The 22,238-nt window shown below is 31.4% G+C and overlaps 2 protein-coding genes across 2 annotated transcripts; one reads left to right on the top strand and one right to left on the bottom strand.

Moving 5' to 3' along the window:
* The first annotated feature begins 4,202 nt into the window (after nucleotides 1-4,202).
* On the top strand, nucleotides 4,203-12,583 carry LOC133801562 (uncharacterized). The gene is made up of 14 exons (XM_062239805.1): nucleotides 4,203-4,591; nucleotides 5,405-5,566; nucleotides 5,772-5,837; nucleotides 6,018-6,161; nucleotides 6,333-6,446; nucleotides 6,602-6,703; nucleotides 6,827-7,012; nucleotides 8,623-8,712; nucleotides 8,783-8,917; nucleotides 9,230-9,352; nucleotides 10,018-10,103; nucleotides 10,213-10,825; nucleotides 10,961-11,038; nucleotides 11,179-12,583. Exons 1-14 carry the CDS (start codon nucleotides 4,346-4,348, stop codon nucleotides 12,220-12,222), a joined length of 3,189 nt encoding a protein of 1,062 aa, XP_062095789.1. The 5' UTR covers nucleotides 4,203-4,345; the 3' UTR covers nucleotides 12,223-12,583.
* A 5,385-nt stretch (nucleotides 12,584-17,968) lies between these two features.
* Nucleotides 17,969-21,818, bottom strand: LOC133801561 (NAC domain-containing protein 73-like). The gene is made up of 3 exons (XM_062239804.1): nucleotides 21,312-21,818; nucleotides 21,035-21,224; nucleotides 17,969-19,066 (listed from the first exon to the last, which is right to left on the bottom strand). The coding sequence occupies exons 1-3, from the start codon at nucleotides 21,483-21,485 to the stop codon at nucleotides 18,384-18,386; spliced, it is 1,047 nt and encodes a 348-aa protein (XP_062095788.1). The 5' UTR covers nucleotides 21,486-21,818; the 3' UTR covers nucleotides 17,969-18,383.
* Nucleotides 21,819-22,238: the final 420 nt, after the last annotated feature.

Below are 22,238 nucleotides of genomic sequence, written 5' to 3'. Positions count from 1 at the left end.
GACAATCATAAGTTGCTCACTTGATCTTAATTGACGACAGCGCTTGAACAGACCTTGAACACGCTCTTCAAATGAACTTCCTTTAGTGGCTACAACATTAGGATTGACAAATAAAAACTTATTTTGGCGCCCTTGTTCTACCAAAAAATTGTATAACAACCTATTAAAAAAAGAGTAGTAGTCAAAAATATAATTTAGGAAATTTGTTGTTAAAATAAATCAAATAAGAAATGTTAAGTAAAAAAATTGTGAGATACCTCATGTAGCAAACGACAACTCCTTGTCCAATCTTTTCCATTCGAATAAATTGAAGTATGTCCTCTTTGCATATGTAAAGACTTGAAATATCCTGACTGAATACATCCTCATCTATGCCTGGATTGACACAGTCATCGTCATTCCAGCGAGATATAATATTGTATATCTGTTCCAAAGGACTGGTGTCTTGTGTCAGAGGATCACTCAAACGTTATATTCTTTCTCGGGGTCGTTGTGTTGAAGGAGCAATTGGTCGTTCTGATATGTTATTACTTCTAGAACAAGTCTGTAAAATAATATTAATAATTAGAAAATTTACAAACAAATTGAAATATATAATAACAAATATGATTATATAAACATGATACATCACCTGTTCATGTATATCATCAGATACGATGACCAATTCCTTAGGCCATGATATAGGATGCCCAATCATTAGGACATGCATGAATTTTTTCATATTGCATGCCTAATGAGCATAATGTTTTCTTTGCTTCATAAAATGAAGTTGGCATTTCATTACACTCCGGCAACAAATCATTCAAAAAACAAAGTAGATTAGTCATTCCTTTATCACTCCAACCGTGTTTAGCTTTCAAATTGTACAACCTAAGGAGTGCGGATAACTTTGTAAATTTTTTACAACCGGGGTAAATCGGTTTCTCAGCATCACTAAGTAGTGTCTCAAACTTATCTGGGTCTACTCCGGATCCATAATGTGCGTCATCAATCATATCATCTAATGCATCGCAATTCTCCTCTACTATATTCCTCCTTACTTCATTGGGTCTACTTGGTGGAGTTGGCGCGACATGCATTCTCTCCCCATGCATATACCAAACCGTGTAACTTTTGTCGATTCCATTGAAAAATAAGTGTTGTTTGATCTTACTAAGATCCATTTTCCTTACATTTCCACACTTAATACATGGGCAACGAGTAAATTTTAGGTCTTTCACATTCTCCGAACAAAATCTTAAGAATAAATCGACCCCGTTTTTATATTCCACGGATAACCTATTCGCTGACATCCATTTTCTATCCATATCTTCTCCTATGTCTATGAAAAATTAAACAATAAAAACTACATAAGCACATGGTCGAGTGTATGAAAAATTGGGCAGCATTTCTTCTATATTAGCAACCTAGCCATCAGTCAATCTTATCAAATCCAATCAAATAAGCACAACACAATTAAAATATAATATTAGAATACATAATTCTAGACAAAATCGGACAGCATTTCCCCTATAATATTGATCTAACCATCTGTTAACAACAAGTCAAACAATTCAAACAGCACACAATAAGTTTCTTCCTTATAGCTCCACAGCACACAAACAAATTTTCCAGAACCTACTTCACTAAAACACACAGTTCTCAACCTTCTATTATCACCGCAACACACAATTTTAATCTCAGAACCTACTTCACTATGGATGAATATTTAAGATATTCAAACTCCTCTAACAAAAATTTAATAATACTAAAACGAGAGATAAGATAATGTACGTACCTCTTGCAATTAATAGTCCTAGCTAGAAAATTTACTTCACTTTGCAATGCACTTTGCTATTAAATTCACAACCAACAAAATTGAATTAATTAATAAATAAGAAATTACTAAACAAATATCACTAAATAATTGGATTAACAATAACTTATTCTTGCAATTTTAGAAACTTAAAAACCTCAAATGTGTTATTGAAATAGAAATTTTGAGGCAAAAATCTCTCTAGTTAAAACCACAACCTACAAAATTAAATTAATTAATAAATAGAATATTACTAAATAAATAAAAAAACATAATATATATAATCAACCTACTTCAATGTTAATAAAATATTTAAAATATATTTATACAAATATATATAATTTTTTAATTAAATAATAATATAAATTAAAAAAATCATAAACATAAATATTTGAATTACTTATATCTATACATGCAATTTAGTATGTAAATTAAAATTAAAGTATTTTCCTTATTTTAGATATATATATATATATATTAATACTTAATCAACCTAAAAAATTAATTAAAAAATCTACAATTTTCGGATTAAATAGTAAAAAAAATTAAAAAACAGTAAATAATGTGGTATAATATCAATATCACAATTTTTAATGTCAAATTTTCACTAAAATTATTTTTCAAACTTTAAATAAATATTTCTAATATCCTAAAATTACCCAAAACCGCACTATTCACAAATACCCTAAAATCCCATCATTAACCCACTATATTTAAAGAAAATAAATAAAAAACATCTTTCTTACTATTATACAGTAATTAAATCTTAAAAACATACCTAAAAGATATATAGGGGAGGCTTCCAACGTCTTCCCTGGGAAGACGTGTACACATCCAACGTCTCCCCTGGGAAGACGTGTACACTTCCAACGTCTCCCCTGGGAAGACGTCCGATGTGTACACGTCTTCCTAGGAGAGACGTTGGATGTGTACACATCTTCCCAGGGGAGACGTTGGATGTGTACACGTCTACCCAAGGGAGACGTTAGAGGGCTCCCATTGTCAGATTTAATTATTATTTTTTCGACTTTTTAATTTATAACAAATAACGTCTCCCACCACTTTTAATGACTTACACTATTAGACTTTAAATATCCCTGAATACTTTTAATGACTTACACCATTGGTGTAAGTCATTATAGAGAGTCATTAAAAGTGAAAATTGTTGTAGTGTAGGTTAGAATACTCTTGCTTTGTTTGAAATAGTTTCTTTTGATGTTAGTCAACTTCCATGGGTTCGACTTCGTACTTACATGAACATTATATTCCGAAACGATTCGTGCACTTGCGAGTTTAAATATTAAAACACCCTCTTTTGGGATCAACAGATATATTCAATTTATGTTTAATACTTATAAATGTTTGATCACCATTTGCATGATTCATACGTTTTTAATTCAAAATTTGAGAAGTAACAATTAATTATGCTATAATTGTTTAGACACAAATTTTGATATTGGAGGAGAGTACTTATATATGGTCTGTGTGTAGCTTTAGGATTGTTGTGCTTAATGCTTGCTATGTGTTTGAATTTATCACATAGACGTCATTAATTCGCATACAAGTTGATGTTTATATATCATAGTACGAATATAAATTGCTTTCGTTAATCCACTGTCACAATAGGGAGAAGATTAGTAGAAATTGTATTATTAAAATATTACAGTAGATAGATGATGAAATTAAATACCTTAGTATTATTTTTATTAAATTAAATATTATTATTTGTTTTTGTTCTTAATATTCTTGAAATCTAAGTTTTATTAACTAAATAAAATTAAGAAATTAATCTTTGGTAATTAAAAATCAATATCTGTGAGACGATCTTAAGTTGTTTGAAAAATATCACAACAGTAGTTCATTAAAATTCTCTTTTAAAACCTACCATATATTTTTTTTATATACAAAAATATTAAATCGACTTTGCTAAAAATACAATTTCCTATCTTGTTATCTAAATTTTTAACTATTTTCACATATATATATTTTGAAATTTCCCATTATTTCCTTTCCAAATTTCTCTATCCTATTTTTCATAATTTTCTCTTCCATAGAATTTTTTCTTAGCATATATGAAAAATTTATATGAATCCCAATATTATATCTTTCATGACAACGTGCGACAACCCACTCCAGCAAAATGGGCCTCTCACACCGAATAGATTTTTTAATTTTTGTATTTTAAAAATTGTTTTAAACAATAATATATTTACCAGAATATAGCTTTTCATCCACGCTGTAGTTCGAATACGGAACTCAGGACAATGAAATGACCATTAAGCCCTCCTCCTAACACGGTTACTGCCACATACATTAGGGACAAAGTAGTAATTTTGTATTTTCCTTTCTCGGTTCGCTATAAAGTCTCTGAACCTTTTCCCTCCCCAATTTTAAACCCTCTCTCCTATCTGAGAGGTCTGTCGGACAAAAAAAAAAAAAAATCGAAGAAGCAAGAAGAAGAAGAAGAAGAAGAGAACGAACAATATATATATATATAGAAGAAGTGGAAGAACCGGATCAGAGTTCGGTAGTAGTGGTAGAAGAGTAAAGATGTTTAACATTTTCAATCGAAAGGAAAATTCTCCTGAAATTTCCACTCCATCGGTGTCTCCGTCGTCCTCTGCGCCGTCCATGACTGGACCAGCGAGACCGCTTCGACTGGTCTATTGCGATGAGAAGGGAAAGTTTCGGATGGATCCGGAAGCCGTTGCCACGCTTCAGCTCGTCAAGGGACCGATCGGGGTTGTTTCCGTCTGTGGCCGTGCTCGCCAAGGAAAAAGCTACATTCTTAACCAGGTGAATTCTATGGTTTTGTTGTTTCTTGTTAAGATAGATGAAACATGGTGGTGGGGGATTTATTTTTGTTTATGTTGTTTAGGGTTTATGATTTTGTGTATTGAAGTTGAATTTCTAATTTTAGGGGTTTTAGGTTTTTGTGGAATAGGAACGTATTTTAGTGAGGTTTGTTTTTTGGTTTTTCGTGCCTCTGGGACCTGCTTAGCATTGTTGTGTATGGTGTTGACGTTTGAGTGTGTTAAAACTACTGGGAGAGCTAAGGACAATTATTTGAAGCCTTGTGGGATTTTGCGATGCCTCGTTTGGCACTAGGTGGAGCGTTTTGTTTAGTTAGTCTGAACAATACAATGGTGAAACGGAGAGGAGAGATAAGATGATACCAGTGAACATGGGAAGGGAAAGAAATGGTTATGGTAAACTGATGACTTAAGTGTTGCGTTCCACCTATAAATGGGTCGTTTCGCTAAATTTGAATAAGTGGAACGTCTAAGAGCGAATTGAACTTTAATTCTTTCATGAATTAAAAATCAAATGGGCACGCTTCTATGGTTATCTGAGAACCTGGAAAGCATTTCTTGGTTTCTAAAATCATGGTTCTGTTTTATTTTTATTTATTTTACGGTATGAATCCCCCATTAAATAGAAATCATATTTTGCATGTTCTGTTCCCTAAAAAGTTTGCATGAAAGCTTGCTGGTTAAGTAAAAAATGTGATGTAATAGATTGCAAATTGAAACATTTTTCATATTTTACCAGAACGATAATATCAGAATTATTTTAGTTGTTAAGTATGCTTTACTTTATTTTTTGTAGCTTCTTGGGAGGAGCAGCGGATTTCAGGTTTCATCAACTCATCGGCCATGTACTAAAGGTCTCTGGTTGTGGAGTGCTCCCATAAAGAGAACTGCTCTTGATGGAACAGAGTTCAGTCTCTTACTGTTGGATAGTGAAGGCATAGATGCTTATGATCAAACGGTCAGCTTCTATTTATTTGCCTAGAAACATGTTTGTGATTCTAATATATATTTATTATGTTTGACTTTCTGTTTCGTTTCAGTTTAATGCATATAGATATAAATGTATGTGATGCTTTTGCTCTTTATGGTATTCAATTGTTTTATCTAAACTGAAGTTTTCCTGGTAAAGTGTCCTCACATTTTCTCTTTTTCTTGTTTGGCAGGGAACATACAGCACTCAAATATTTTCTTTAGCAGTGCTTTTATCTAGCATGTTTGTTTATAACCAGGTTCGTACAACTTTTTCTGATATGACAAATGTCTTTGGTTTAGTAGGGTCTTTTTGAGAAGGTTTCATTACTAAATTGTGGTGATGGGCTGTGGAACAGAATATTATGCTGTTTGATGCGATATTTGACCTTACTCAAGAAGTTTTGTTTCATTAAGCTCACACTTTTCATTTTAATTAGATGGGTGGCATAGATGAGGCTGCATTGGACCGTCTCTCTCTTGTCACACAAATGACAAAACATATTCGTGTTAGAGCTTCTGGAGGAAGAACTTCAGCTTCTGAACTTGGGCAGTTCTCTCCAATTTTTGTGTGGCTTCTAAGGGTAATTTTTTCTTGCTTACTGTTCTATGTGGTATAGTGATGTAGGAACATTTTTTTATGTGTGCTTGTAAAGGTTGTCTTTATTGTAATTGACTTGTTGCTATAATTTGGTGACAATGAGTTCTATTTTGTGTAGTCCTTAATTGGTTGAATTTTTAACTCGTTGTTGCAGGACTTTTATTTGGATTTAGTAGAGGATGATAGAAGGATAACACCCCGTGACTATCTAGAGCTTGCTTTGAGGCCAGTTCAAGGCAGTGGGAAAGACATAGCTGCAAAGAATGAGGTACTATCCAACTCTAATTTTATACTGAAGCATGAAGGCAAAGCAATCTTAAATGTTTAGTTTCAAGAATTTGTACAGTCAAGTAATTACACTAGCGTATAAAATTTCTTTTTCTCTTTTGGAGACTCTAATTTCATAATATGATTGATCAATAGATTCGTGACTCCATCCGAGCTCTATTTCCCGATAGAGAATGCTTCACCCTTGTGCGGCCTTTGAACAATGAAGCTGAGCTCCAACGACTTGATCAAATTTCAGTAAGTATTCATTGTTCTAATGACTACTCTCAGTCTATCTTTTTGTCTTCATGCAATTCATAATGATTGTTTTCAACAATTCTCTTTTGGTGGTGTGTGCTGATATCATATTTTTATATGCAGTTGAGCAAGCTAAGGCCTGAATTTAAATCCGGGCTCGATGCATTAACAAAGTTTATCTTTGAAAGAACAAGGCCTAAACAAGTTGGGGCAACCATAATGACTGGTCCAATTCTTGTTGGCATTACGGAGTCTTATCTGGAAGCACTTAATAAGGGTGCAGTGCCAACAATATCCTCTTCATGGCAGGTTAATATGCCTTAAAACTTTTTGCACTTGAATGAATATTAAGAATTGGATTCTTTCTTTTGCATGTGTGTGGTGAAAAGAATTTCTCTGTATTAGTTTAAAATATCATTTTAGATTCTGTCTAGAAATTTAGCAGTTATAAAGGCTTGGAAAAACCAGATTGGGAATTGAAGCATTTTCTTTAGCTTAGTCAAAACGTAGGTTCCAAATTAAAAACATAAATTTATAAAAAATAAGAAAGCACACAAAATTCATAACACAGACATAAACTTAATTTATAAAAAAAAATACATAATATGAAGACACAGTTTCAAAACAACATCAAAGTTTTGAATTAGAAAACCATAAAATTTAGTAACCTAGGATAGATGCTAGATTTTAAATCTAGTCTTTTAATCAAGTCATTTAAGCTTTAAATTAAGTCTTTTATCCCTAAATGTGCTGGTCGGCTGTAGATGGTTGTGTTCTCTCTTCACAGCTTGAATGAAGAGGTAGCAGACTTTAGTTTTTCTTTTGGATTTCACGACTTAAGTCTCTAATTCGCTTGTTGAAATCCAATATATTCGAAGCCAATAAAAATGAGAAAGCCCCTAACAATATGAATATGTCATCAATCAATTGCCATGTCTTACTGGGTTTCATAGTGTAGAGTTCCGAAACCTATGCTTTGATATGTAGGTTTTGAATCAAACATTCAAAACTTAAGCCTCAGTTCGATTTTTGGCTGCCTTAGAACAATTGGTTTATGAGTATAAGTTTCAAACGTTTTTCTAAACCATGCGGTTATTTTGTAAAGTACAAGCAATTTTTACAAAAGCACTTTTATGTACCAAGGCATTTTGTTTTGGTGAGTGAGGCGAGGCATAAGCCTCAAATATTTAATCAAAGAAGTACCTATAATCTACCTGAAAATACCAAATATTAATAATTAAAAGTAATAAATTATAACATAAAATAACACTAGACATTAATAGTAAAATTTGAAATTACATATTTAAACTTAGCATAAAATAGTGGGATAAAGTACAGAGAGGTAAAAGTTCTAGGTTAAACATTAATGAAACTTTAGACTGGGCTGTCAATATTTGCTTTAAAATCACTTCACCTCACCCCATGGAGGCATCTGCCTTCCTGTCAGACCTTAAGGCCTTTCCTTACGGCCTTAAAATAATGCCTTTCAAACATTGAGTAGACATGACTCGTGAGCGGAGTTGAGATAACCAAGGTTTCAACAGAGTAAAAAAGAGAATGATTTTTTGAAAATGTAAAATCAGTTCAGTAATACATGTAGATATTTATATCCAAAACTCAGTATAACCAGCAAAATACTATTTAGAATTGTTTGTTGCTTTATTTATTGTTAAATAATGTTATTTCATGACTTGTTGAACCATTGTCTTAATGTAGTGCATGCAAAAAATTTCAGAGTTCACTTTCTTTTTAATCAGCAAATATAATTTGAAATTGTTTGTAGCTTCTTTAATTTTGAAACAATGTTATTCATGAATTGTTGAATCATTGTTGTAAGCATGATTTGTGAGGCTTCATTTTGAAGATTAAATTTATATTTTTGTATTATTATTTTAAACATACCTATAAATGCTTCACAGAGCGTTGAAGAAGCTGAGTGTCGAAGAGCATATGATTCTGCAGCAGAGGTTTATATGTCTTCCTTTGACCGTTCGAAGCCTCCAGAAGAAGTAAGTGACAATACAGTATTCTTGTTTCTGTTTTTTTTTTTATTATATTCTACTAATCGCATTTTTGTAGGATACACTAAGGGATGCTCATGAAGAAGCAGTACAGAAATCATTGGCTGCATTTAATGCTGCTGCTGTAGGGGTTGGTTCAGTAAGAAAGAAATATGAGGGAACTTTGCAGAAATTTTTCAAAAAGGCTTTTGAGGTACTGTACCAGACTAATACAGTTGATTGTATGCTTGAGATCAGTGGGTAAAATTATATGAATACTTGAGCTCAATGGTTAAAATTACGTGTAAGCAATACAGGGCCTAAGAGTAAGAACATAAGATATCACTAAATGTAGACAGATATCAACAACCAGCAATCATGTGCATTTAATTCTTGCATTATTTTTAGCACAGTAGCACCCATGAATATGTACCTTTTTTATGTGGCAATGACTATGTATGCATACTCATGTGTTAGACCATTTTTCACCCACCATGCTTATTATTTTCATTGGCTAAACTTGCAGGATTACAAGAAGAACGCATATATGGAGGCAGAAATGCAATGTTCAAATGCTTTACAAAGCATGGAAAGGAAGCTTAGAACAGCTTGCAATGCTACTAATGCTAAGTTCGACAATGTTGTGAAGGTAAGCATTTTTGGTAAGTGTGGTTCTTATTCTTCTTTATTTAGTGTAGCTTCAACAATATATCAATTTAATTGCTTTACTGCATTTTTTGTGCGGAAATTTATTGAGATTTCTCCCCAGTCCCCTCTTTGCAATAATTATTGAATAACACATGAAAATCCCGAGGGTTTAGGAAGCCATGCTATGTTCTGCAAACTAGTCTAATGATATGAACCACTCTAAATCTTCTTTTAGCGAACAATTGCCCTGGTTTTATTAGCAGTGTGAACAACCATGCTTTTTGAGATCTTGACCTCTCGCTCCCCTTTTCCAGATATCCTCATTGGAGGAACTAATAGTGCTTTAGCTCCAAAAATAAGCATTTAATAAATAGAGCTTTAGCTATTACGGAAACCATTGGAGTTGTGAGTGGAGTTAGTCTTTTATATTTATATGCTTTGTTTCTCTTTTTGAAGTTTTTGGATTTTGAGTAAACATGATTGCCATTTGGAGTTCATGTAGAATTCTTCTTGCAATTCCCATATAAATTACAGTACTTTGTTGATTTGTTTTTGTCTTGCATTGTTCTTTGATTTGATGGATGTATATAGACTTGACCTTCATATTCTTGTAAAAAGTTAAAAAGGAAACTTGTCTTATGTGTTCAGTGGTGGTTTGTTTTCTAGGTCCTTGATGGTCTTGTATCAGAGTATGAAAAATCAAGTCATGGTCCAGGAAAATGGCAGAAGCTAGCTATGTTCTTACAGAAAAGGTTTGCAATGATTTTTCCTCCGTTTTCTTTTTCATTTCCTTTTGTAGATGTGAATAGTATGTATATGGGCATGCCTTTTGATGTCTTATGAATTCAATGAAAATCCCAGTTTGGAAGGTCCAATACTTGATCTCACCAAGAGATTAATTGACCAAGTTGGATTAGAGAAAAATACACTTCTGTTAAAATGCCGGTCAATCGAAGATAAGTTGGCGTTACTTAACAAGCAGCTGGAAGCAAGTGATAAGTCAAAGTCTGAATATCTGAAGCGTTATGAGGAATCTATCGGTGAGAAGAAGCAGCTAGCTGATGAATATATGGCTCGTATAGCAAACTTACAGAGTAATTGCAGTTCACTGGGTGAGAGGTACTCTAGCTTGTTGAAGGCACTGGATACCGCAAAGCAAGAATCTGTGGACTGGCAAAGAAAATACGAGCAGATCTTATCAAAGCAGAAGGCGGAGGAAGATCAGGCAAGTTCTGAAATTGCAGTTCTCAAGTCTAGGAGCAGTGCTGCTGAAGCAAGGCTAGCTGCCGCTAGGGAACAAGCACAGTCAGCTCAGGAGGAGGCAGAGGAGTGGAAGCGGAAGTATGACATTGCTTTTAGGGAAGCTAAAGCTGCTCTAGAAAAGGCCGCTGTTGTTCAAGAGCGCACAAGCAAAGAAACACAGAAGAGAGAAGATGCTCTTAGAGAAGAGTTTGCTATTACTTTGGCCGAGAAGGTGAGTTCTTTTATTGTTCCCCCCTTTTAATTTTGCACAGTTAAACAATTGTATTCTCATGCATTGATGTTTTGTGGTTTCTAGTTTCTACACGCAATGTTTTGTAATTTGTTATATTCGTTGATGAATATACAGGAAGAAGAACTGAAGGATAAGGCAGGGAAGATTGAATATGCTGAGCAGTGCTTGACTACACTAAAATTAGAATTGAAGGTGAGCTGTATTTTTTCACATGATCAATAAATATTATATAGTTCAATTATCTTGTCATTTATACCTGTTTTGCCCAGTTACTAGCTTTTTATGCTTAATATTAATGGTGGCAACTGGCTATGGTAAACATGATGGTGCAGGCTGCTAAATCAAAAGTAGATAGTTATGATGCTGAAATTGCATCAAAGAAGCTGGAAATCAGACAGTTGAGTGAAAAATTGGAAACTGCTAGTGCCAAGGCACACTCATTTGAGAGAGAAAAAAAGATATTGGAGCAAGAGAAAATCCATTTGGAGCAGAAGTACTTATCTGATAGCAAGCGGTTTGACGAAGTCCAGGAAAGGTGTAAAATTGCAGAAAGAGAAGCTGCGAGGGCAACAGATATTGCTGATAAAGCAAGAGTTCAATCAGATGCTGCCCAGAAGGATAAGAGCGAGATGCAGAGGTTGGCGATGGAAAGACTGGCACAAATTGAGAGGGCTGAAAGGCTTATAGAGAATTTACATAGAGAGAAAAATGACTTAGCACATGAATTAGAGGGCATTCGTGTATCAGAGATGAAAGCTCATTCAAAAGTTGCTATGCTGGAGGGAAGAGTCGAAGAAAGGGAGAAAGAAATAGAGTCGCTTTTGAAATCAAACAATGAGCAGAGGGCTAGCACAGTCCAAGTTCTTCAAGATCTTCTAGACACAGAACGGGCCGCACATGCTGATGCAAATAACAGGGCTGAGGCTCTTTCACTTCAGCTGCAAGCAGCACAAGCAAAACTTGACAAGTTACAGCAAGAATTGACCTCAGTTCGTATAACCGAAACAGCACTGGATAGTAAGCTCAAGACTGCTTCACACGGGAAGCGAATAAGGGCAGATGACAATGAAATGGGTTTTGAATCTGTTCATGACATGGACACAAGTGAAAGAACTCGAGGAGGAAATAAGCGATCCAGAAGCACTACAAGCCCCCTAAAGAACACACAGCCAGAAGATGGAGGCTCTATATTCAAGGGAGATGAAGATAATCATAGTCAGCAAACCAATCCAGAAGACTACACAAAATTCACTGTCCAGAAACTCAAGCAAGAACTCACAAAACATAATTTCGGAGCCGAGCTACTTCAGTTGAAGAATCCCAACAAGAAGGATATCCTTGTTCTATACGAGAAATGTGTCCTCCAAAAGTCATGACCTTGTAAAGCAGCAGTACTCATTCAGAGGTGCCATTGCGATAACCTATTTAGGACTAAAGTTTTCAGAGGGTTTCATGTGCAATTGTTCTCACCTTCCTAGTTTATTGTAGTTTTAGTAGAAATTTTTTAAAACTAGTGCTGTTTGTTTGCTGACTTCTAGATTTCAATAGGTGGCATATATCAATATTTTTCTGTTCTTTTTATTTTTATTTTTTGGTTTTGGGTGGTTTTTGTGTGAATTTCTCATCCAGTATGTTTGTTGTCATCGTCCAACAATGTGATTTTTTTTAAAGTAGGACCTGTGTGAAGTGACCCATAGACTGTTATTTATAAAACAACGAATTGAGAATTTGGGCCAATTTTTTTTTGTATTCTATACGAGTAAATTATCCTATTCCATGAGTTGTAAACATGGAAAGAAAGTAGTGATTAGGGTATTCAACCTAATAGGGTTGGATTTGGTATCTAACAATTTGTTGTAAACAAGTCTTGAAACTTATACAAGTATAACAATTTACTGAAAGTAGTGTAAGTTCCACTCCGATTATGGTCACAACGATATAATTTGTTGCAAGTTCCACTCCGATTATGGTCACACAACGATATAATTTGTTGCTCTAAAGTTCGAAGTAGCAAGTCTCCTTTAAGATGTCAATTGAAAAACTTCCTCTACAAGCGAGGAAAATCAACTATATGAGAATTAAAAACCCAAATATTTGGAAGAAAAAAAAAGTTACACCAACATTACCAAAATAGAAATCCAATATTTTTCAATAGATGGCAGAAAAAGCCAGTGCAAATTCCACATTTTAAATTAGATCTCATATTTGAGCTTGTTGATCCAAATTCGCAAACTCGTGCCCATTTCCAATCCCATATTTAGGCCTAAAAAGTTGGTAGTAGCAAGTCTCTTTGAAGATGTCAATTGAAAGACTTCATCTTCAAATTAGGCAAAAATAACTACATGAGAATAAAAATCACATCTGTTTGAAAGAATAAGATAGACAAACATTGACAAAATAAAAATCCAATATTTTTCAATAATTGCAAAACAAAGCCATATAAGATGTAAATTCCACACTTTGAATTCAAACCCATATTTGTGCTTATTGAGCCGAATTTGCAAACTTGGGCCCATTTCCAGGCCCATATTCTGGTTTAGTTGATTTATTAAAAAAAAAAAATAAGTTAAAGGATTTGAATTCTCACATCCTCTTTAATAGTTAAAGAATTAACCATTAATCTAATTTTTTTTTGTTTAAATTATAGTTTATGTTATTTTTAATGTGTTTTTCAATAATATTTCACACATATTTATATTAAAATTATTTATAATTTTCAACACCTACAACAATAAATACTCAAATTTAATATTTTTTATAATTCACAAATACTCAAATTTCAAAACAGCTAAAAGAATTATTGAAATGAATTCAAACGAAAGAAACTCTATGTCCCTATAAATATAGTTTATTGTAGAGTACATTGAAAAACTTGCAAAATCTTGAAAGTGAAGTAGGTCAAGGGAGATTAGATGTAAATAATGGAAGCTTTTCTTGATAAAAAAAAGTCAGTAATGGAAGCTTTTCTTGATAAGAAAAGTCAGGTATTACTGGACCATTTGGTCGTAGATCGATTGGAATAGACATTACTTAAATTCAATGTTTTTTAATATGATCCATGGTTGCCTAATCCCCAAGAAATGGAGGAACTTATTATTTCTTCGTTTACTTTTTTAATATTTGGTCGATTACTGCTTTTTCTTTAGTCTTTTATTATAATAATAATCAAAGAGTAGTATAGAAGTGGGAAAATTGATACAGATAAAAGAATACACATTTAAAAGAGAGAAGACCAAATCTCAGTGTTTTATAAGTTAAGCACTCATTGTTTAGGAAAAGAAAAACAAGTTTATATATTAAAAGGGTTTACAGTGTTTTGGATTGTGTGTTTTGTTCCGTTATCTATTTGGATATTATATTTTGACAAAGTATTTTTTAGACTTTATGTTTTATAAAATAGTTTTACTAGCTCTAAACCCGATTTCGATGAATTTTTTTTAATATAACAACACGATTGCTTGACAAAATTTTGTGTTTTTGTTTTGAGTTGTTAGTTTGATAAATTATTTGTTATTTTAGTAAAAAAAAACTTTAATTAAAATTGAGTTTAAGGATCTATTTGAATTATTTTACAAAACATAAGGTTCAAAAAATAATTTGTCATAACACATGGTCCAAACAAATAATGTAACAAAACACAGGAGCCGAAAGATATAAATCCTTATTAAAATAATAAAAAGATTGGTATAATTTTAAGGAAGGATTTGGTAGAACTCTCACATTATTTTATAGGAAACTACCTACCTAATAGTCTTTTTTCTTGGGCACAAACATTCTAAGAACAACTCCAATAGTAGCAACACAATTAGTTGCTAAAAAAGTACATATGTAATAAAATATTAGTTATTTTTTTTAAAAAAAAGAAAAGAGAAAAGAGAATGCAACATTATCTAACCAGTAACAACGTTGCCAATATCTCTTTTGCCTCTTTAATATAAAAAATTATAAATTCGGATTCACTTTAATATTTGGCAATTATAAAGTATTTTTGCATTGGATTGCTCTAATATATTTTTTCCACATTAGTTGCACATGAATAAAACCCACGTCTATTCCTCTTGCTAATTCACGTTCCATTAATTCTCTTTTGCTAAGAATTTAAAATAAAAATTTCCATATTCGAATGCTTAAATTAATAAATAGGAATTCTTAATTAAAATGATGTAACGCATTTAGAAATTCGAAATACTAAAAGTTTACTCTATTTTAAAGACTTCTCAAAATCAAGTTAGGGTTTCGAAAGACCCTTTTGAGTTTTTAAAGCTTAAAAACAATTTAAGTGGTTGGTTGAATTTTTAATAAATTTTAATTTTTGATTCTAGAAAGTTCTTTGCGGAAACTACTATATGTAGCTTTTCGAGGAAGAACTTTTGAAAAGCTCAAAGCCTAAAGTCAAAATCTTGGCCAACAAGTCTTACTCTTCTATGTATTATTTTTTTTAAAAAAATTACTTTATATAGATGTGACATGTTTATAATTTTAAGTGTATATTATTTATATTAATGACATTATATATCTACGTTAGTTTATAAAACAATTTAGTGTAATACAAACAAGGTTATATGTAAAAATATATTTATTCGATTGTGATTAGTTTTGAAAGTGTCTTTATAATAGTTCATTATAGAAATATTAAGTTCGAGTACCTTTGGAAAATTACACATATTACTCAATAACTTCCAAACATACTTTTTTTTTTTGACAAATTCTTCCAAACATGCTTTTAACATCTAAAATAGCAACAATACAATTTTTTTTATATATATATTTATAAAATGTATCATGCGGCCATTTAAAAAACTTTTGTATAAATAATAATCATATATGATATCGCCATTAAAATATGTAGTTCTTTTATTATTAAATTTGTCAATGTATATGAAAATCTATATTTAATATTTATATCTCTTAAACTGTTGATTTATGAATAAAAATATTTTATTGTGGTGATTAGATTAAAATGAACCAAATGGTGGTCAAAACTATAATAAAATTTTGTTCTTAGTGTGATAGAGCCAAAATAATAATAATAATAATAAAGAAAAAGTTGCCCTGAAAATACAATTGATATATTTTACTCATTTATTTATTTTCTCTATAATCATGACATGACAAGGAAGGACTAGCTAGTCTTTCCTTTCTTGTTCACTAAGTTTAATTTAATCTTACATGAGAATTTAAAAATGGGAAGACAACTACTAGCCATTTACACTTCATTGTGATTTGTGAGTTTATTTTATGAGATTGAAAAATGGGAAAAGGGAAATTATTATCTACTCAAAATTATTGAAAACTAGAATAATATATATATATATATATATATGTGTGTGTGGGTCACACATAAATTTGAGATTTTGGTAATCTAATGGAGTTGGGAGATTGACATTTCCTTTGCCCCTTTACACATTGACAAATTTATATCTTCATTTCAAAATGTAAAATTATAATTTAAAAAAATTATTAAAGGGTATATTTATACCTTATAATTTATTTATTTAAATGTCATGTATTTATATATCTTTTAAAAAAGGTCAAATATATGTATAGTACATATAATCAACAAAATTTACAAGTATAAATATATAGATATACATTAATTTTCTCTTACGTATTTGTTTTAAAATATGTGTGGTTTTTTTATAATTTTTTTTTCCTTCAGATATATGGTCTCTTCCATATTTTTCTTATTCAAAGAAGCTAATTTATATATATATATATATATATTTCAAAATAAATAAAGAATTATTAGCTTCTACTTATTAATAAAAAGCTAATATATAGGGCAACGCCTGATTCCATAACCTAAAAAATGCACTAACTTTGGCGTGTTTTAATATATTTTGAGGTAACATGCCTATACAAAATCAAACATTGCTCAATTTCATAGCAGGTTTATTATTTAAAGATGAGGTTTATTATAAAATGAAATATTTAGATTTTTGTTTTCAAAATAACAACTCACATGCTACCAAAACTATTTAATTAGTAAGTAAAATTATCAAATTCACAATTTTAACAAAGTAGCAAAGTTACAACGAGAATAATATACATTGTTGGTGTATAATTTCATCTTAATTATAGTAATAATATATTGCAAAGTACAAGATTGAAACTTGTGACATGATTGGCTGCTAAACGCTTAATTAGCTCCAAAACTCTGATCAAATCCGAGATGATCGTCAAGATTTTCTTTTTTATTCTTCTCACGATGATCGTCAACATAAAGATGACTATTGTAAAGAAACCACTTGGAGCATTCCAAGTGGTTCGATCATCCTCTGGATTTCATGGGATAGAGGTCGCCTCAAGATTAGAACTTGAGGTGGCCTCGAGTTAGATATTATGACTAGACCACACAGAGAATTGTAGTAGCATCATTCTCGGGATAAGATTAAATTTGAACATTAACTTGTAGCTAACCTTAGGGTTACTTTGTCCTTTAAATGTTGGGTATAGACTTGAGCTACCAAAGATGGTACATTAGGGTTAGGTTAGTGCTCTTGAGGAACGGTTCTAGTTCGGGCTCCCCCCTGGTCACATTAGGGGAGTAATTTTCAAACTATATAGTTAAGGTATAATGTCTTGCAAAATTTTGCCTCATAATATGTATTGTTGAGCTTTTCCTAGGTTTATATATGTAAAGATTAATGATAAGTGCACTTAAACATTACACCGTGATGCGTCTGTTTTTGTCAATCAATCATATTTATTTAAACTGAGACTCACTGTTTTAAAAAACAGTACTGCCATATAGTGTGTATAATGTTTGGGTGCGCATATCATTACTCGTTTGTAAAACATGTAAATAACATAATAAATAACATTGCAAATATAAAAAAATAGTGCATTTTTTTCAATCCATATTTCATATATATACTTTTGAAATGTTTAGAAACGGTATTTGTTTCAATTACTCAAAAAAAAGATGTATTTTTTATCGTAAACTTTGAAAAAATAGTGTGTGTTTGTTATTACATTTAAGAAATATTTATTCTAATTACTCAAGATTCAATTTAATTATGCTAGATATAATAAAAAGAATTTGAACATAGTACCATAAAATATTACAAAATATGAAACTCGGTTGTAACCTCTATTTCACATAAAAAAAAAAACATGTAATAGCAACCATATATAACATGCTTTCATATTTATTAAGTCAAAAATTGCTTAAACAATGGTATACCATATATATATGTATATATATATATATGAACATATGATTAATATTCATGAATAACTAAAAACCCTAAAAGACTACTACTTATCTTTACACTCCTATAAAATAAAGTCAGGTGTGTACGCCCATATTATCATGCACCAACCCATATTCTTCTTCTGATCATATATCCTTTCTTCTTTTTCCCATCAAAACTTCAAATATATATCTTACAATATATGACCATAATTTATTCGATTGACTGTTACACAACAACAATACCAACAACCAGAAAAAGTCATGACTGTCATTCATAGTTATATATATATACCCTACCAAATAAAGCTTTTTCATCTATATATGTATATGTATTATTGATCAAGACAGCTTTCCTTTGCTTGCATCTGTGGTTAATCGATGAATAAACGAAGACCCATCACCTTGGACAACCAAATTTGGGATTAGCTGTGGTGGGCTCTCTCTATTATGGGACCCTTCATCATCATAATTAAGGAAAGGATTAGGAATACTATAATTATTATACTGACCAACTTGATGAAGAGTAGAATTCTTTGCTAGATGATAATGATTATGATTATGACCATGATCATCATCATCGTCTTCGAATCCACTACTACTTCTCATATTCATCGAAGTAGTAGTGGTAGTACTTGTTGTTGTATGATCAAATATTATTGATTGGTCTTTGATGATCAATGATGACGATCCACATTGTCTAGGCTGTGTTTGGTAGAAAACTTTTGAGGCAACTAACTCTCCATCTTTCTCTTCCTCATTATTCCCCAAATGGTATTGGTGCATAACCCAATTAGTTTTTTCAGGCTTCCTTTGCCTACCATAGTTGGTGTATAGAACTAAGATCTTTTTGAAACCCTTCACTCCTCCACCGACGAATACTGGCCTTGTTTTACCTGTTTTATGCCATCTAGTTTCGCTTCCATCTTCGTCTGTGTTAACCTTCCTACGTTTTCTTGTGCCTGTTGTGTAGGCCTTCGAAGGTCGATGGAAGAAGTGGCGAATTTGCCCATCTTTGCTTACTCCTGATGATGAGAGATCAAATATCAAAATTAAAAAAAAAAACCTAAGTTCATTATGCATATTATAATAATTATGTATATAGAATAATTCAAATATGGTATATGTATTATGAGCGTGTTTTAAAATTAGCCACGCCAATTAAAGGGATCACGTGTTGCAGATCCTGCCCCCACCCGTTCGGCTTTCAGCAATCCTGAGGATCACATGCCAGTTACAGGAGACTCATATGTGCCTCATCTTCCTTTGATTGAGTCATCGTTAATTGTACCTCTAGGCTAGGGTTCTCATCCATTAAGGATGGACCACCGCCACCACTACCACAACTTAGCATAACCACAAGAAATTTAGTGTTGCTATTTGATACTTTAAGGTGTCTAACACCACATGAGGTGACACTATATAGTTGGTTAACGATACCCCATAATACTTATTAAATTCAAATATGCGGAATCCGATATTTGATTGTATCAATAACAGTATGTCACCTCTTTGTGATGTAATGATGTGATTGTTGACATTCAAAACTTTGACCAAAAAACAAAGAAGATGCCAGCAAAGGCATCCCTACCGAAACTTGGTGGCGAAGTCACATTTCTCAAGTGTTAACGGTCAGATATTATATTATACATAACTAGTGCTAATTACAACTAACATGCCAAAATCAATTTCCATACTATATACTTTTTAACAGCAATTAAATTAAATCATTATAAAGAATTATAGGGATAAACAATTTGTGTGTACATAAACATATATTTTCAATATTAATCACACGTATAAGTACATGTTATATATATATATATATATTTATATAAATAGACATAAATAAAAGCTATCAAGGCATTTTTCATGTCACAACATGAAACAGCATGTTGATTCAAGAATTCATGCATGAAATGCATATATATCTATATACTTTTATATTGGTGTATTTATATTTATGTGTGTAACTAAATGCTCATGTGCATAGGATTTCAAGCTAATCAATTAATTGGGTAAAAATAATTTATCTATATAAAGATAAATATATGTAATGGTTAATTAATTTGTGTACGTTAAGACATTTAAACTTGAAAAAGAATGATTCTTGGTGAATTAAAGAGACGAAAAACTAAAACGACATACCAAAAAAAGAGAAAGAGTGTTAATACATCCAAATTATATCCGTTTATAACACAATTAAGTAATAATAATAATAATAATAATAATAATAATAATTAAGTAGTCACACCCCAATACACGCATAAATAATTAATAATGGATTGTACGTATTGTTTTTATGTTTCTTTCAATTTGATATATCAACAATTGGAAAGACGTAACTCCAAAGATCGAAACCAATTAATTAATATATAAAAACATATATGCAAATCACTATCCAATTTTAAGGATTATCAATTAATATTAATTTGTTTAATATTTCAATAAAAAAAAAACTTGAAGTGTTAATTTAACCCTCCTTTACATGTACGCACACGTACATATTTAGTATATATTATATAACAAAAAATGATTATATACATTTGAAACTTCTTAATTAGCTTGAAAATTATGTGCAAAAAAAAAACTTGTAAGAACAAGAATCCTCTTTGATTAAATTTTTTTTAGGTATATATTATAACTATTAACATATAATCTTTAGCATGGAAATAAAATTATTAGAAATTATGTTGTTGTAATCTAATCACCTATATATTAAAATAAATTCCCCATTTGAAAAAAAAAACACTGCAATATTTAATTTAGACTTATAATTGTTTTTCTCATAATTAAGAGAAGAGGAAGAGGTATCTATATAGTGTACTTGAAAATTTTTTTTAAAGAAAAAAAAATCTCAATAATTTTGCTGCTACCCCAAATTAAACTCAGAATATCCCAATTCTAGCTCTAGCTATATAGATATAGTGTTTGGTTGGAATATATAAATATATATATATATAAAAAAAATTAATTAATTAATTTTTAATTACCTGGAAGCTTTTCTGGGTGAGTGTAGCAAATTCCATTTTCTCCTTCAAGTGTTGGTATGAACTCATCTATGAGTGGATGAAGCTTACCGGAATCTGAGTGAACTTTTGCCTCTAAATGTTCGAGTATTTCATGGTCCGTCGGATCAAACTTCACTCCGGCTGGTAATCCCGGCAAATCATGAATACCCGCCTAATAATTATAATAAAAAAATTTACACAACTTAATATCAATAATAAATAATATTCACAACCAAAAAAATAAAAGAAAATTAATTACCTGGTCTTGGAATTGTATATGGTGACCACAAGATGGACATATTATAACACTTCTTGACTGGTTGGTATTATTACTATTATTAGTCATAACAGAAACATCAGTAGTTGTTGTTGTTGCTGCTGTGATTATCTGAATATTGGATCTCTCCTCTTCTGATTCGTCGCACCATGTCATGATGATGATCTCAATTCTGATCAGTTTTTCATCCCAAAGCTCCAATTTTTCTCTGTTATAAGAAAAAAAAACAACCCCAAATCAAGAGCCAAATTGGGTAAAACGTAAAGGAATATCTATATATGTGTCTTGGTGAGTCGAACACTTTTGGGGCACACGTTTATCACGAAGACTTGGTCTTTTTTTTGGCCTATAGTTCTAATATAACTCGATCGATCTGTGTATTATAAGATGATGAGAAGAAAGGAATTTAATTCTTCCACACTTTATTATTTTTTTCACTGATTTTTTTTCTTTTTTTTCTTCTCTTTGATGATAATAGTACGTGATAAGGTACTCCCAAGCTAATAGAAGAATAAAATGTCTACTAATAGAAAAGGTTGCTTGGACGTCAAGTTTGGTATATTTGTACGCTTTTGTGTAATAAAATAATGCTAGTCTTCGTTGTATATATATATGTGTATATATATAAATATATATTAGTGCTATGTATACGTATAAAAAGAAGAAAAAAATTACTTAATTAGTGATCAGAGTAGAAGGAGATCGATATGTTAATAACTGTACTAAATTACCTTATGGATAATAAAACAATGTAAAAAAGAAAAAAAGAAAAAAAAAAGAGTAGCTAAGAGTGGAGACAGGGCAACCTGATTCTTTAAGACGTTTTACCTTTTTCTGAAAGAGAAATAAGAGAGATTTTGTGTTGGGTTGAGCTGTGTGTATATATATATATATATATATATATATAGC

Source organism: Humulus lupulus, chromosome 9, assembly GCF_963169125.1.
Source record: "Humulus lupulus chromosome 9, drHumLupu1.1, whole genome shotgun sequence".
NCBI lineage: Eukaryota > Viridiplantae > Streptophyta > Magnoliopsida > Rosales > Cannabaceae > Humulus > Humulus lupulus.
The sequence above is the reverse complement of the archived record's forward strand: the minus strand, read 5'-3'. Positions and strand labels throughout refer to the sequence as shown.

Excerpts from the sequence above, each read along its gene's own strand:
- LOC133801561 (XM_062239804.1), bottom strand. The coding sequence starts at position 21,485 with ATGACATGGTGCGACGAATCAGAAGAGGAGAGATCCAATATTCAGATA. Across the intron at positions 21,225-21,311 it reads ATATACAATTCCAAGACCAG|GCGGGTATTCATGATTTGCC; the intron begins GTAATTAATTTT and ends TATAATTATTAG. Across the intron at positions 19,067-21,034 it reads TCACCCAGAAAAGCTTCCAG|GAGTAAGCAAAGATGGGCAA; the intron begins GTAATTAAAAAT and ends TCTCATCATCAG.
- LOC133801562 (XM_062239805.1), top strand. The coding sequence starts at position 4,346 with ATGTTTAACATTTTCAATCGAAAGGAAAATTCTCCTGAAATTTCCACT. Across the intron at positions 5,567-5,771 it reads TAGATGCTTATGATCAAACG|GGAACATACAGCACTCAAAT; the intron begins GTCAGCTTCTAT and ends CTTGTTTGGCAG. Across the intron at positions 10,826-10,960 it reads CTATTACTTTGGCCGAGAAG|GAAGAAGAACTGAAGGATAA; the intron begins GTGAGTTCTTTT and ends ATGAATATACAG.